This window comes from Grus americana, unplaced genomic scaffold (genome assembly GCF_028858705.1).
Source record: "Grus americana isolate bGruAme1 unplaced genomic scaffold, bGruAme1.mat scaffold_69, whole genome shotgun sequence".
NCBI lineage: Eukaryota > Metazoa > Chordata > Aves > Gruiformes > Gruidae > Grus > Grus americana.
Window position 1 is genome coordinate 763,992 of NW_026561907.1, and position 15,990 is coordinate 779,981.

The 15,990-nt window shown below is 51.9% G+C and overlaps 2 protein-coding genes across 2 annotated transcripts in view; both read right to left on the minus strand.

The window, feature by feature from the left end:
* Window positions 1-7,189, minus strand: part of LOC129200938 (ATPase family AAA domain-containing protein 2-like) — a gene marked incomplete at its 3' end in the record, with an annotated part of 115,088 nt that extends 107,899 nt beyond the window's left edge. The window contains exon 1 of the mRNA XM_054812192.1: window positions 6,947-7,189. Within this exon, the coding sequence (XP_054668167.1) occupies window positions 6,947-7,189 (243 nt within the window). The remainder of the gene's footprint in view (window positions 1-6,946) is intronic.
* A 2,135-nt stretch (window positions 7,190-9,324) lies between these two features.
* On the minus strand, window positions 9,325-13,724 carry LOC129200939 (ubiquitin carboxyl-terminal hydrolase 42-like). The gene is made up of 11 exons (XM_054812194.1): window positions 13,709-13,724; window positions 12,538-12,738; window positions 12,142-12,252; window positions 11,964-12,066; window positions 11,748-11,815; window positions 11,530-11,600; window positions 11,192-11,274; window positions 10,822-10,933; window positions 10,341-10,481; window positions 10,048-10,148; window positions 9,325-9,355 (listed from the first exon to the last, which is right to left on the minus strand). The coding sequence occupies exons 1-11, from the start codon at window positions 13,722-13,724 to the stop codon at window positions 9,325-9,327; spliced, it is 1,038 nt and encodes a 345-aa protein (XP_054668169.1).
* Between the last annotated feature and the right edge of the window lie 2,266 nt (window positions 13,725-15,990).

The following is a 15,990-nucleotide window of genomic DNA, read 5'->3' on the forward strand; positions in this document are numbered from 1 at the left end:
ACCCCGTATGTCGGCACCGGGATTGAACTTCTTGACTCTCTGACTGACGAGTCAGCCGAATCTTCCTCTGCCCTGTGGCGAGCAAAGCCGCGCCCAGGCTCCCGGCTTCGCAGCTGGCACAGGGCGGAGGAGGGAAGAACGGGGAGAGGAGATCGTCCTCGGACTCGAAGGGGTTTAAACCCCCCTGCGGGCCGGGGGTGTGTGTGTCTGTGGGAGGGGAGCACGCAGCAGTCTAACTTCGAAGTTACCCCCGGCTCTCCTTCCACCCTGGCTCCCCCACGTTGCTCGGAGCCCGCCGCCCCCGGCAGGCGATGCCCCCCGGCCGCGGGGACAGCGCCGGCCGCTCGCCCGCCGCCGCCAGACAACAGGGAGGCGAGCGGGGCGGTCGCCGCCGCCGGGCCCGGCTCGGCCCGCCCGCCCCCGCCGGCCAGGAGCCGCCCTTGCCCCGGGGAGGCGCGGGGCGGCGAGAGCGCTGGCGGTGCCCCGTCCCCGCCGGGAGAGCACCTGGCCCGTTCCCCGGGGGCAAGCGCGGGCGTGCGGGGAGCACGCCTGACGGCGCCGCTCCGCCTCGCCCCCTCAGCCCGCGCCCGCGCCGCCCTCCCGCCTTCGCTCACGACCGCGCCGCCATCTTCCGTCTCACAAACTACTGCACTTCTTTTGGGGCAGGGGGTGAGCCGGGAACTCCCGCCGCCGCCGCCGCCCGCAGCGTCCACTCGCGTCCTCCCGGCGCGTCGCTGCCCCGGGGCGGGTGCGCGGGGAGGCCGGGCAGCGGCGGCCGGTGCCTCAGCCAACCTGGCAGGGAGCGGGGGCCGAGCCGCTCCGCCGCCCCGCCCGTCAGGCGGCGGACACCAGCCAGAGGGCGGCCCGGCCCGGCCCCGCCGAGGCAGCGGGTGGCTACCCCAGCGCCGCAGCGCCTCAGCCCGGGGGCCAGTCGAAGCTGTATATATATATATATACACACACACACACACACACGCGTACATATGTAAAAAAAGGAAACACTTCTTTTCCCCAAAACCTTGATTGCCTTTTTATTATATTTAATAAAAAAGCCTACAAAAAGTGCGTGACCTGCAGTCAGGCTGATGCAGAGCCACCTACTGGGAGCAGAGTCTCGTAAGCAGCAATGAAAACAACTTTCTGGATCCCACCGAAATGGGCAGGATTTCTTGCGATAAAGAGGGATTTATTAGCAGCACCTCCCAGCTTCCCAAGCTGCTAGCAAATTCCTCACGGTTTAATTTGGAATAGAAGATACGGCCATCTACAACATCCTCACTCGGGATTATATGATCTAAAAAGAAACGCGCATTTTCGGACAGAAGTAAACCTAACAGCACGTTCAAACCAGGCCACCTCTATTAACAATGAATTTTGCTTATTTTACTAGTTTATATACAGTTCATGAAGCCTATGAGATTAAAAAGAAAAAAAAGATACCCGTGCACATGTTTCTTCCGGTGATGTGGCGGTAACAAACAAAGCAGGTAGGTCTAGCGTATAAACTGGAAACTTTTCCAGGGCATGTATTACCGCAGGTGCCAAATGAGAAGCTTGCCCACATCCTGGCTCTCCAACTAGTAAGAACCGTGGCCTGCAAGATGTTGGCTGGTAATAAGCATTTCTAGAACAATTAGAAGATAGTAAGTTTCAAAATGAAGTGATGACTAGGCACACAGATGTTAAAGGTTTTTCCCTAACCTCGTTTTTTTGGTAAATACTCTCCATGTTCCAGTAAATAATAAGCTGGTCTGTGATCAGGAAGACTATCAAAGCTCATTTTCTTACAACCTTGTACCATAGCTCCCCAAAGAAATCCTGCCAATCCCCAGCATCTCTGCTATTCGTTTGGCTGGCTTAAGTAATGGCTCTTAAATCACACACGGGGACTTGTCCAGCTAAATACACACACGACAACTGGTCAGTAACTTGATATGGAGGAGAAATACAACTCGCTCTCGCTCTCTCTCTCAACACACACCAATCAGGATCTGTACACCCCAATTTTCAGTAGGTCTTGAGTTTAAGTAACTACGAGATCTCTACATCTGTCAAGTTCAGCTGAAATTTGGCCGTAGTTACTGGAGATAGCGGGAAGGAAGGAGCAGAACAACGTTTCTAGGAAAAAATTAAGGTGGGCGCTGAAACACATTAGCTGTATCTGAAGTACGCAATTGGATTAGTTAAATTACAGCAGTACGCTACATACGTACAAGATTGTATTCAGTCATTCTAATTGTTTCATCTTTGAATTGTGTATTAATTTCCTAGTAATCTTGCTTTCCTAGCATGAAACACATTTGTGAAGAGCGTTTGTTTTTTCCAGCACAATACCACTGTACCTTTAGTGGCTGAAGTCAAAGGTCTTAGAGACCTAACCAAACTCAGCTGGTCACATTTTCTGGACAGCATAGCGATAGAAACGGAGAAAAATAACTGACCCAACAGTGATGACAACAATCTTATTTTTTCAACTGTTGGCTTATACAACTTCCACATTAAAATGTCAAAAGCTTAATATCAACATTTACCTGCTAAAATTGAGGAATTTTTCCTTTTCTCTACTGGGCATTTGATGAGTTGGCTTATCTTCAAAGATTGATGGCGATTCCTCATCACTGTCAACTGCATAATTTCTTAAAACATGATTTACACTGTCTGAAAGACAAGAGAGGTTTGTTAACTTTCCTGAATACTCCGTATCTCACTCTCGCATTAACACAGCTTCAAATCAGTGCTGGAAATCCCTTTTCTTCTATTTCTTCATTTGAGGGCACACACCGAATGCTGTTTTCTGAAGAGTTCGTCCTACCACAGACCTAAGGAGACTGCACAAGTCTCTACAAAGCTGTCCTAAGTGCTTGGGAGGTGGTTTGGTTTTTTTCTCCTTAGAAGAAAGATGATTAGGAACAACTTTGGTGGTTCCGAGACACCTGAAAAACCCAGCAAGGCCACTTCTTTCTGGGGCAGGTTCCCGCACTGGAAGCGAGGGAATTAAGCGAGTGCGATGGCCACAAACTTCCATTTGTGTAGGACTAGTGAGTCAGAATATACAGACCAACACACCTGCTAAGTAAGGCTCCTCACAGATCACCGAATGAGTAGATAATGGAAGGCAGACAACAGAGAAGGGATGCAATTACCAATCCCCTAGCCTCTCTGCTTTTGTTTTGTTGGTGGATTTCTGCCTCTGTTTTACCAATGCTAACCTATCTGCTGGCTCTACTGGGAGTCATCCTGGTAGGACAGTCTCCAGAGATTAGCATAACTAACTATTAACAGATTTCCATTAATCAAGAGTGGAGTGAGCTTATCAATTTCTTTGCTCTCACCAACTGACAGAGTAAACCTGATCAGGGCTGATGCAGTCAGGGGTGTGAGCTCACGTATGCTAAGCCAAGTCCCAAAGTACACACTACTAAACCATTCTCATCTCCTGTACAAGTGTACAGTGTGATCCACAAACATTTAAGTTAAGAGACTATGGCTAAAAAAAAAATCACGATAGCTAAAACAGTATTTAGCTTAAACCGCTTATGCTTGCATTGTGGTCCTGACATTCTTCAGACAGGAATTAGAAGCATTCATGTAAAAATACCTTTTTCCCCTCTATTTAAATATTTTGAAAGAGGTGCCTCATACTTTAAACCTCAGATCCATCTCTACAAATGGTAAATATGATGTTAGCTACTGTCAGAAACAGGGTGCTGTAGTAGAGAACGCATAGTTCTCTACGGCCTATTGTGAGTCATTCATAGCTCCCATCCAGCACTTCAGTTTAGAATCCAGACTAAAACCTATCCACCATGTTCCTGAAATAAAAGCATGCACATGCATATTCTGAAATTCTGCTGTCATTATGGCCAAGAGGTTTGTGTATGTTGATTGCACAAATGAGAATTTTTTGCTTTGACAGAATTTTAAAGTAGTGAATGTTATTGTTATACCTGGCTGTTGGTCCTTCTGTAGTGCAAACTCTGCGTGGGGAAATACTCTCTGCAAGGCTTGTAAAATTCTTGCTAAGGTGTTTTCAAGCAGTGGTTTTGAAACAGATGATAGCGCTCGCCCAGGTGAAGCCACAGCCCTCTGTGAAGCTGGAACAGTCTTCTGCATAGCCATGACAAAATCCTTTGCTGTTATTTTGATAGAAGCAACATCTAACTGCAGTTTCTCGCTACTTTTGTATAGCTGAGGATAGCGGCGGCGCAAAGCACAGAGGGCAGCTTCAGCACATAAGGATTTAATATCAGCACCACAGTACCCTAACAAAGAAAACAAGAATCAAAGGTTACATCAGTCTCGGGCAACACAGAAGTCAAGGCCAAGGTTCCCCAAGCGCAACACTGAAAGACTTTGTATGCGGCCAAAAATTAACAGTTTAAGAGAGAATGTAAAGAGTTACTGCACTGCAGAGAAGTTTTGTTACGTGGCTCGCAGCCTGATACCCTGCGCTTCTTAAGCAGCCCCCTAATCAAAACTTTGCTCCCAGGGAAGATGCCCAAAACCCATTCAACGTTCTGAGAGACAGAAAGAAAATTAAAAGAAAAGAAGCATCTAACTTTCTTTGCTCCCACGGCGTGCCAGCCGCCTCACTCTGCAGCAAGGTGCAAGAGCTCGAGTACTGCCTGCTACAAGCTCAGATTCCTTCGGACTCAGTCCCATGCAGTAACTCACTGTATTTTCAAACTTACCAACACATTTTTCAGCTAGCTCTTCAAGAGACATGTCCGATGGCTTTGGGGTCCAATCTCGTGTGTGAATCTTGAAAATCTCTTTTCTAGCCTGGAAATAAAATGGTCGCATTTTAGTTTGTCCAAAGTTTTCTCTTCAAAATCCCCAAACCAACACAAAACCCCCCACACCCTCACATTAATACAAATACTTGGTTTATCTGCTAAACTTTTAAGTATTTTACAGTTCGATTAACACGCTCTCTGCTTTTGCAGAGTAATTGCTACAATTACTACAAAGACGAACAATAATTATGACTCAAACTACTGTCACTGATCCAGAAAATGTCAAACGTTGCCTATCTTCATCTCCGATCTTAGCAAGATCTTTTATTTAAGTATTCCCTGGTACACAGTTTAATTACGGCAGATTTCTAGAATTCTTCCACAGTAGGGAATCATATAGTGTATGTGTTTCACGGCACCTCCTCTCCTGTTCCTGAAAGGAGATAAAAACTGGAGACAAATGTTTCTGTTAAAGATGCTGTTTAGTGCACTTTTACTAGCCTTCAACCATAGCCAAATTAAAACACACAAGACCAGGGTTCCACACTATCTTCCTCCCCATATTTTTTGGTTGCTATACACCTACTTTTTCATTGCTTAGCTATCGCCATTGAACTAGAAGCTTCCCAAGCCCCACACCTGTCCAGCGTACCTCGCATCTTTGTCCAATAAGAAGTTACCAGTAAGAATGTCAGCTCCCAAAATACTTCCCTCCCAGGATACGCAGCCTGGGAACCATCCAGCACAGGTACATCCACTATCCATTCGTAAACCAAGAACTGAGAGCAAGACCACTTCAGGGTGAAAGTGTCTAAGTGGATTAAGTCAGTCAGCAAACATGGACAGATTTGGGAATGGAAAAAAATTCAATCGCTCCAGCACCAGCCTTGAGAAAAGTTTTTGTTTGCAAAAAGGAATTCTTGTGCGCACACCATTTCTTTCATTTTCAAGATGAGATAGCAGTAATTTACAGCTAATTGGGGCATTCATTCTTTCTTACATGTTTCAGTGACTAGCAGCATCCCATTTTCTTGGCTGGTCACAGTGAAACCAAAGCTAATTACAGAACTAACTACTTGTGGAAATCCTCTTAATGGTATATATTCAGTACCGGATCTGCCCTCCACAGTCTCTCTTTTGCCCAAGTTGTCCAACACTGGGTTTGACTTTAACTGCTCTGTAATCCTGCATTGTTATGTGGTTTTGTTATAAAGAGGGACTTTGTCACATGAGCATTAAGGTTGAGTTTAAGTTCTGACCTCTTTATCTGGCAAGCTGAAGAGGAACTCTCGATCAAAGCGGCCGGGTCTTCGTAAAGCAGGATCTATAGAATCCAGCCTGTTGGTGGCTCCAATGACCACAATCTCTCCTCTGCTGTCTAAGCCATCCATAAGGGCCAGAAGAGTTGACACAATAGAGCTAACAGAAAAAATATAATCTTCATTCACTGGTTTAGTAAATTTTGTTACATTCTACGCAATCTTCTGCAATGACCACTCAAAAAGGACAGGCTTTTCTTGATGAGACGCCAATTAGCGAAAGACTTAATTTAGGACATAACAAAACCAGTAAGCTAACACAGGCCTTGTGCTGATATCAAGCTGAGTGAATTGGTTTCAGTTATTGTTTGAAAATCATCTGAATTTTAGTAGCATTGAATTACTAGTTTTCAGGATAAATTAATGTATCACATGAAGTTAAACAGGGTGTGGTGGTCTTTTCACAAAGATCAAGCAGCTTCTATGTAGATACCAAAAATGTACTACCTATGAATTTGGTCTCACTTTGGAGCCTCACTCCTCCCTTCCCGATGCCTCGGCCCCCTCTCCCGCCCGAGCAGCACAGGGGGACAGGGAATGGGGCTGTGGGCGGCCCACAGCGCCTTGTCTCTGCCACCCCTTCCTCCTCACGCCGTTCCCCTGCTCCCGCCTGGGGCCCACGGGCCGCAGCTCCGCACACAGAACCTGCTGCTGCCTGGGCTCCTCTCCAGGGGCCGCAGCTCCTGCCAGGAGCCTACTCCAGCCTGGGCACCTCTCCAGGGGATGCAGCTTCCTGGTGAAGCTGTCGATGGCTGCCTGATGGTGACAGCATTGGTGGCAGGATCCTCTTCTAGGCATCCATTTCACAGAGTCACAGGCTACTTGAGGCTGGCCGGGATGTCATCTGGAAAGTGGAGTCACCTGGTCCCACCCCCCCCGCTCAAGCAGTACCACCTGCAGCCGGTTGTCCATGACCATGTCCAGAGGGCTGTGGAACATCTCCAAGGACGGAGGCTCCACCAGCTCCCTGGGCAGCCCGTGCCGGTGCTCGTCACCCGCACAGCACCCTTTGCACTTCCCCTTGCTGAACTGCAGGAGGCCCCTGTCAGAGCCTCTCTCCAGCATGACCAGGTCCCTGGGGATGACGGCACGACCCCCCTGGCCTAAGCGCCACTCCTCCCAGTCTGGTGTCATTGGCCAGCTTGCTGAGGGTGCCCTCTGCCCTGTCCCCCAGACCATTAATTAAGGAAGATGTTAACAAGATCGGACCCAGTATTGACCCCTGGGAGACGCTGCTAGTTACCGGCCTCGCAATAGACTTGGCGCCCCTGAGCAGCACCCTCTGGGCCCAGCCGTTCAGCTTCTTTCAGGCCCCCTTGCTGTCGGCTCATCCAGCCCCTTTCTGTTCAAGTGCCTTGAACTCCACCTTGAAAACCAAGAGATGGCAGCATGGACATGTGCAAGCACACTGCTTTCAAAATCCCGTCACATAAACCTCCCACACTGGGTATTGCCACCAATTGTCCCAAAACCTCCAGAGAAGAAAACACCCCATGAATTACGTATGCAAGACCAACAAGTGTTTTTAATTTGGGCTTTGGCAAGGCGATCCCAACAGCTGAGCAGGGATTAAAGGTCTTCCTCGAGGGACCCGTGGGCAGGCGGGCCAGGCGGCAGAGCTGTCCGAGTCTCTGGAAGGTCTCTCCGAGCTCTTCGTGGCCAGAGGCAGCACTGGGAGGAGGGACAGGCTGGGCCGCTGGTGCCCTTTGTGCAGCTTGGTCCCTGCTGGCGGCAGTTCTGGTGCTTCCTGACTTCCTCCTCCTCCTCCTCCTTTTTCTTCTCCCGCTCCTCTTCTCTGGCACAGCAGAAGAAAGATGCTGTGCTCCTTCTTCCCCCAGGATCACAGTGTGCCCCCATCACCACAGCAGTGCCCTGAGTGTGTGTCTGACACGCATCTCCAGGGCGCTGAAACCCTCCTCCTCCCTGCTGAGGGCTCATCCTGCGTGGTGTCCACAAACCGGCTGCGGAGCGCATAGCCCTGTCTCAGGGATCCGCTCCGCTCTCTCTTCCTCAGCACGGTCTTCTGCTGAGCAGCCCTGGGTGCGGGAGCCAACTGGGATCTGGCGCTGGAGGGCCTGGGAGCTGTGGCATCCCTGGGAGTGCAGTCATGGCTTGGAGGACTAGGTCTCCTCCTCCTCCTCCTCCTCCCTGCTGAGGGCTCATAGTTCGTGGTGTCCGCGAACCAGCTTTGGAGTTCATCGCCCCGCAGCGGGGATCTGCTCCGCTCCCTCTGCATGGGAACGGATTGCTCCCAAGCAGCCTTGGGTGTGGGAGCCTGCCTGGAGCTGGCACTGGAGTGCCCTGAAGCTGCGCCAACCTTTGGGGCCTGGTAACAATGTGGAGGACTTGTTCTCCTCCTCCTGGCAGCTGAGCAGTCATAGTCTGTGGTGTCCACAGGCCAGCTGCGGAGATCATTGCCCCACTGTGGGGATCTGCTCCGGGCCCTCTCCCTGGCACCGTTCCTCTCACAGCGGGAGGAAGGGCCGAATCCGTGCTTCTCTTCCTTGCTGTCTTCTTGCACGGGGGGCAGCACAGGGTCAAGTGGTTGACAGCGCACTTGGCACACAGCTTTTCTTCTGGACACCAGCCTTCTACAGCCGCAGAAGAAGCGATTCAAGCAGAAGCCCACGAAGGAGACAATGCTGAGCCTGCCTGGCCAGGTGGGGCATGGCCAGCCTGCAGAGGCCTCCCGTGCACCTGCCACGGTGAGCTGGCTGGTGCTGGCTGTTGCGGAGGAGCTGCTGTGCTCTGGAGAGTCCTCCGTGCCCACCGCCACGTCCTGCAAAGAGAGCTGTGAAAAGGTCCTGCCCTTTCCTCCTGACAAGACCAGAACAGTGGGGAACCCCCGGAAGCTGTGGGAGGGGACAGCTAAGGGCCTCCCAAAGGCTCTCCTGGCGGGCTGCAAAGGCAGAAGGGCCAAAGGCGGACAGCTAGGATGGGTCTAGGTGGGAGGCTTTGGGAGGGAGCAGCCTTGCGGCTGTGAAGATCGCTGCAGCGTGGGAGGGAACAGAGAGCAATGCCAAGATGCCAGAAAGAAATCCACTGTCCATCTGGTGCCCTGACCCACCTCCCCAGAGTTACCTTAGTCAAACGGGGCGGATCCTGTGGTCTCACAGGACCCACCTGCTTGCTGCCAGCCGCCCACTGCTTGAAGAAGGAAGGGGCATATGATGGCACCTGTGCGGAAGAAGCCCTTTCTCCACTTTTCAAATCAGAGCGCCTGGAGAGAAAAAGAGTGATTTCCGTTTAGGGCTGCTCCTCAGCCTCCTCTAGGGTTCAGGCATTTTCTTGGAGCGGACTCTACGACAGAGGGAAGACGTAACCAAGACTACCAATGGGAAACTGGATTGGGCTCTTCCCAACACGTCTGCCCCTGTCGGAGCAAGAGCTCGTCTTTATACCCCCTACGGCCTCCATTTCATCGAATCCTAGATTTACAGAATGCTTTGCGTTGGAAGGGACCTTCAAGAGCGTCTGGTTCCAAGTCCCCTGCCATGGGCAGGGACACCTTCCACTAGATCTGGTTGCTCAACGCCCCATCCAACCCAGCCTTGAACACTTCCAGGGATGGGGCATTCACAACTTCTCTGGGCAACCTCTTCCAGGGTCTCACCACGCCCACCATTAAGAATTTCTTCCCCGTATCTAATAGAAATCAAGCTCGTTCAGTTTAAACCCATTACCCCTCATCTTATTACTACACTCCCTGAGATAAAGTCCCTCCCCATCTTTCCTGTAGGCCCCCTTAAAGTCCTCCTGTCTACATTAGCCAGCCTCTGACAGCAGACAAGTAGCACTTTACACCAGGGCAGCAGCCTAAAGCCCAGCAAGGGAAGAGAAGGACTGACGCGGAGTACTTCTGTTTGACAGCATTGAATGATGCAGGCAGTAATTGTCTCCTGTGACAGAAACGCTCAGGAGGATGAGAAGAAAAACAGCAAATCCAGGAAAAGGAAACATATTCTGAAAACGATTTGAGTACTGGTTGTTACCTGACATAAAACAGTAAATAGGCTTGCTGCCTGAGAACTCTCTCGATGCCACATAGATCCACATGCATATCGTCCATCTCGTACCACAGTCCATTGCTGGCCTGTAAAAAAAGACAACGATATCTGGAGATGAACTGCATGGTTTCTCCACAAAAACACAGGCAGATAACTACAGAACCAAGGGTACGCCCAAGCCAATCCATTCCAGCCGGTCAGGAGACCTTCTAGCCCAAAACCTCGGCTGCCAGTAACACTGCCGTGTTTCCCTTGTTAGGAAGGGAGTTGCTCTTTACCTTTGCATAGCAGAAATAGTGTCCTGAACCACAGCTGACACCGCTATGCACCACCACGGCGTATAAGGAGTAGAGGAGCGGTTCTCCAGCTGTCTCAGACATGTAGGGGCGAAGATCCAAGTACCTGGGATACTCCACAACCTACGGAGAGACCAAGAGGGCTCAGAAACGATCCTCCAATACGACATGCCTCAGCCTTCCAGGGCTAAAGGCCAGCGGGGTCTAAATACACCGTTGGTGCTCACCAACACTTGGGTTTTCCCTAAAGCAACAGGTAATGGTTTGGGTGGCAGGAAACTGTTCTCGGCCAAAGCAGCTCTGCCGCAGCAGACTACGTGCTCGTCCTCCCACGGGAACTCTCCTCTCCCCTCCCCAGAAGGGAACACAAAACACTCAGCATGAACAGCTTGGGAGAGAGCGTACTGCTTGGGGAAATCTCCTGCTCCAGGAAGAGAAAGTTGCACTCCAGTTGCGTACACACCTTGTTGATCTTCTCGCCGATGAAATCGTCAAACCGCTTCAGACACAGCGTGAGAACCTTGGGCGGGCGATGGACTGTAAACCTCTTGGAGGCGGCAACCCTCTTGTCACACCTGGAAAGCAAGCCCAGAGCCAAGTGCTGAAATGCACCCTTAAGTGCACCCTTGTTCCCCCAGAAGGCCAGCCAAGCTTTCACGTCTCACACATCCTTACGCTATTGTAAGGCTATTCAGTGCCACAAGGCCTGACGGAAAAACACCTGCGTCTCGTTATTGTGCACCTATGCTATGTGAAACGATGACTGATACTCAAGGGCATGCAGCACCTTCAGGCAGGGTCTGGTATTCACACGTCATTAGCAATCATCTTACTTGCTACATTTAAAGCAGTTTTCGCCATCCAGCTGCTCGGGTTTCACAAAGTCCTTGAGAGCTGCGCTGACAGAGGAGGCTGCCTGGAGGAGTGAGAAAGGAGAGCGCTGAGCTGCGGGAAACGCCCTCGCCCAAACATGCACTAGGAGTCAACAAGACGACCCAGGTAGCCGACGCTGAGGAGACCCACCGTGAACCCGCAAGCAGTGCCCAGGAGGAGGCAGCAAGAGGGCATTATGCTGACCGTTTCCCTCTTTTCCAAGGGATTCCCGGGGCTATCAGGAGCTTCCTCGCTGTGCCTCGGGACATCCTGGAGCACAATTACAAACCCCCCTTACTTTTATATCCAAAGGAACATCCAGGAAGGCCTCGTAGGAGTCGGAAACCGCTTTGCAGCTCAAGCATGTGACTGGAAGGCAAATCAAAATGCTCAGCGATGGGGGAAGTTGACTGTGCCGCTTTACGCTCGTCATACCTACTCCGCCAGTCACACGGGCAGCTGTTTATCACAGGCAGGCAGAGGGGCACAGACAAGTCCAAGGAGAGCAAAAAGTACCTCTGGATCTCAGAAAGCCCGCAAATATTTGATGGATGATGGTAGTTGATTGAGAATAGATGTCCAAGCTGGAAAGAAATGGTGAGGCAGAGAGTTATGTCCTCAAAGAGGTGTACTTTGTCTGAAAACTCTGGGCATGGGTTTTCCCTTGACGAGAGCACATCAAGGAGTCCAAAGGGCTTGGGAACATTGAAAAGGGAATTTGCTTGTGCTTACTCGCTGCTACCACTCAGACAAGCTCTCTGCATGGCATCGACAGTATAGCGTAAGAACTCGTGGGCATCCTCCTGCATGCCAAGCTCAAAATGTTCTCCTATTACTAAGAAAGAAGAAGTCAGTAGTTCTGTCCTACAAGAACAGAAGAAAACCTGCACAAGCACCTGAAATGACTTACGTGGGAGGACATTGATGACAGCCAAAGGCTCGATGGCACTGCCTGAGGAACGCAGGACCTTGTTAACGTGTGCTTCCATTATGCACATCATGCAGAAGCCTCGCTCACGACCTGAAGAGAGAGGGAGGGAGGGAGGGCGGGCGGGAGGGAGGGAAGCTTCTCAGGTTAGCAAAATACCCATAGCGATGGGAAACCTAATGGAGATCTTGAAGTTCTAAGAACAGTCTCCACTGCTCTTCTCCCAAGGTGCCAATGTCGCAACAAGCCCGGGGCATTTTGGTGCATAGAAAACTTTCTTTGGAGGGACGCTTAACTGAGCAGAGTTTTCTGTGCAATAAGCCAGAAAGTGGGAAGTGCCCAGCAGACTTAGAAGGAGATGTTCGTAAAAGTACTCACACGCCTGGCTGTGCTCCCCAGAGAGCAGGTAGTTGGCCAGAGGGGGTGTGTACGTCAAGCACTGCAGGACGGAGTTGAGGAAGCACGTATTGTCCAGGTTGTGGAGTCCCGCTCCAGCTCTCTGTCGTTGCCGCCACTCCATGCAAACCTTCTCCGGAGGAAAGAGGATCCTTTGTGGCGAAGGCATTCCCTCGGCAGTGACTGCAGGGAAATGACATATGAAAAGAGATGACACGATTTTGTTGCGCGAAAGCATACTTGAAAAGGCAAGTTCTGTACAGGAGCACCCAGGAGACAAGCAGCTCTAACCTCCAAGAGAGCAACATTGGGGGAAGCCTTACAGTGCCATTGAAATTGTCTGGTCAAGATAGAGTTTTGGAAAACAGTCTCCTCCCCTGCTTACTTTGCGCACAGTCCAACAAACCCACACTGATTTCCGTGCCTTGGGCTACCTTCCTTTCCCTCTAGAGTCTAGAATTGGATGATCAGGTCAAGTCATAGAATCGTAGAATCGTAGAATCATAGAATGGTTTGGGTCGGAAGGGACCTCAAAGGTCACCTAGTTGCAACCCCCCCTGCCATGGGCAGGGACACCCTCCACTAGACCAGGTTGTCCCAAAGCCTCATCCAGCCTGGCCTTAAACACTTCCAGGGATGGGGCCTCCACAAACTCTCTGGGCAACCCATGCCACTGCCTCACCACCCTCACACGGAAGGATTTCTTCCTAAAGTCTAATCTCAATCGACCCTCTTTTAGTTTCACCCCATTCCCCCTTGTCCTGCCACTACGCTCCCTGATAAACAGTCCCTCTCCAGCTTTCCTGGAGGCCCCTTCAGGTACTGGAAGGCCGCAGTTAGGAAGTCTTCCCTCTTCCTGATTGTAATGGAGGAAGACAAGCAAGTCTCTTTCACAGAAGGTAACCCTACTGATGTCAGGGCGTTCTATGAGCAATGCCATCTTTCAAAGTCTTGTACTAGTGGCGGAGGAGTGATAAAACGCATTTTCCTGTGTCTAGTCAAAATGCCTGGATAAGTCTGGCTGCTCCCAGGAAACGCCCCCGAAGTCACCCTCGGATGTCAGCACGTCAACATGCAGGGATGGAGCAGCAGCCACGTCCGTTACCCTTGGGGATTCACAAAGTCCAAGCCTGCTGGTGAAGCCGTTACTCACAGGAGTCGTTCCCCATTGCGGCCATCGCTCCTCTCAGGAACAGAGGCGAAAGCTTTGGATGACAGAGGCTGTCAGGACGTGCTCCAGAAAGAGCAGATCAGCGCCAATCCCGTCACCTGATAGGAAAGAAAGAACCGTAGCTCCACAAAATGATTCCAAAACCTGGCAAATGCAACCCACAGATCAGCGTCTGCCATCAAAGGTGCTTCAGTGGTACTTGTAACTCCTAGAGAGCAGCAGGCCGATGGCCCCACTGTCCCTGTCGCAGGACTCCAACTGACAGCAATTACCACAGCCCCCTTGAAAGCCCCATTGCGTGCCACCTTCTCTGAGGAGGACCTGCTGCTGACCTGTGGCTACCCTTAGCAGCAGAGCCCTCTGGCTCTGCAGCCCACACTTTCCTGCCGTGTATGCAGGAGCTACCTTTCGGCTTTAACAGAAGGTATGGAGCAGACTATACTTTGATCCCGTATCTACCTACTCTATGATCTGTCCTGAAAGTCCAATCACAGTTACCTTTGAAAGAGGATGGAAGTTGAGGAGAAGTGGGCAGTAATGGAGAAATGGTTGAAAAGAGTCGGTGTGCAAGTAGCGAGGGAAGGAGCCGAGTTATCCCAAAGGGCAGCTCAGCCCAACTGGCTTTCGCTGGCCCGCTTTTCAGCTTATAAAGCCCCAGTCCGGTGAGGTCACAAGCGCCGGGCGGTTGCTGCATCACTGCCCCTTTGTGACACGGGGTCCGCACGGGGACGTGTCCCCTCAAGGCCACACAGCTGCCAGGGCCCGGGCACCTCCCACAGCCATCAGCCGCTGGGCTTCCCCACCGCTGCTGGCCAAGGGCTCTTTGTCCGCCGGCAGAGCTCCCACCTTTTCCCCGAGCTACACCAGCCAGATGAATAAAAACCTGCCCAGGGCTGCAAGCGTGCCTGCTCACTGCTTTGGCTGGAACGCTCTGTATGCTGAGGGTTCTGTGCCACTCTTCCCAGGTACAGGACCCTGTCCGTGAGACTCGTGGAGCAAAGCACCTGGTCTCTTAGAGGTTCATTTCCAATGAATTTGACCTGCCCCCCGAGATACAGCCCTATGCGGACTCTGAACTAGCGCTACCAAAGAAACTCCTTCAGCAACGGTGCTGGGTTGACCTTGTCTGGCTGCCACGTCCCCACCCAGCTGCTCTCTCACCTTGGGCCTCCAAAAACCATTTGTGGGTGGCTTTTTTGCATCTTCACATTTTCTGCTCCCTCCAGGGTCTCTTAGCTTTCTATTTGCCGCAGCTTTGCCAGATTCCCCCTCGGGGTGGCTGGACTGGCAGTTTTGCTCCTGCCCCACTTGGCTGCCCCAGTTTTGGGCTGGTTGTTATTGCTGCCCCACGTCAGCTGGTCGGTTTGGCCCCTGCCCCGCTCAGGGATCCAGAACTGGGACAGGGCAGGTCTGTGCTGGGAGGGGTTAAAGGGATCTAGTTTGTAACGGGACAGTGGCAAATCCGTGCTGGGGGAGTTAAGGGGATCCGGTTTATCCTGGAAGGGGGCCCAGTATGTAGTTGGAGGGGGTCATAGAATCAGAGAATCAGAGAATGGTTTGGCTTGGAAGGGACCTCAAACATCATCTAGTTCCATCTGCACGGGGAGCGATGAAAGCCACGAGGCCCCCCCAAGGGACAGCACGGAGTCAGCGGGACAGCAGACAGCCGTGGCAGTATGTCAGCTCTGCAGCTTCTTCCCAGACCTGGGGCCTCCCGGGGGCTGCCCCGGGGTGCTGCAGCAGCGTGCGGCCTGGTGCTGCCGGGAGCTGGTGGGCCCTGCTGGGCCCTGACGCCGGCAGTGCTGGCAGTCAACAGCGCTGTGTTGCGTGTCCCATTGATCATATCGCAGCCCCGGGCAGCGGGGAGCTGTAGCTTAAAGCGCAGGAGGCCAGGGGATGGGGCAAGTGAGGGTCCCTGGGCCGGGCACAGGGCCGGAGCCCCAGGCCAGCGGTTTAAGATCTCTGTGCTGCGGGGTTTCAGTGGACCGGCTACATTAAACCTCTCCCCTCCCGCTGCACGAAGGACCTTTGCCCCCTGGCATCCCCCGGGTTCTAGGTCACTCGGTGGGCATCCCGTCAGATGTTCTCCGCTTGCTGCTGCCCGCTTGCTGCCTGCTGCGGCCTGCCGCCGCACCGTCCCTGTCTGGCTTTCCCTCCCAGAGGGTTTTCCTGTAGTTTGCCACCTGGCACACCACCCCTTTCTTCTCCTTCTGCTTTGGTGGCATGTTGTCCTGCAGGGAGGTCTCGTTCATCTTGGGGGTGCT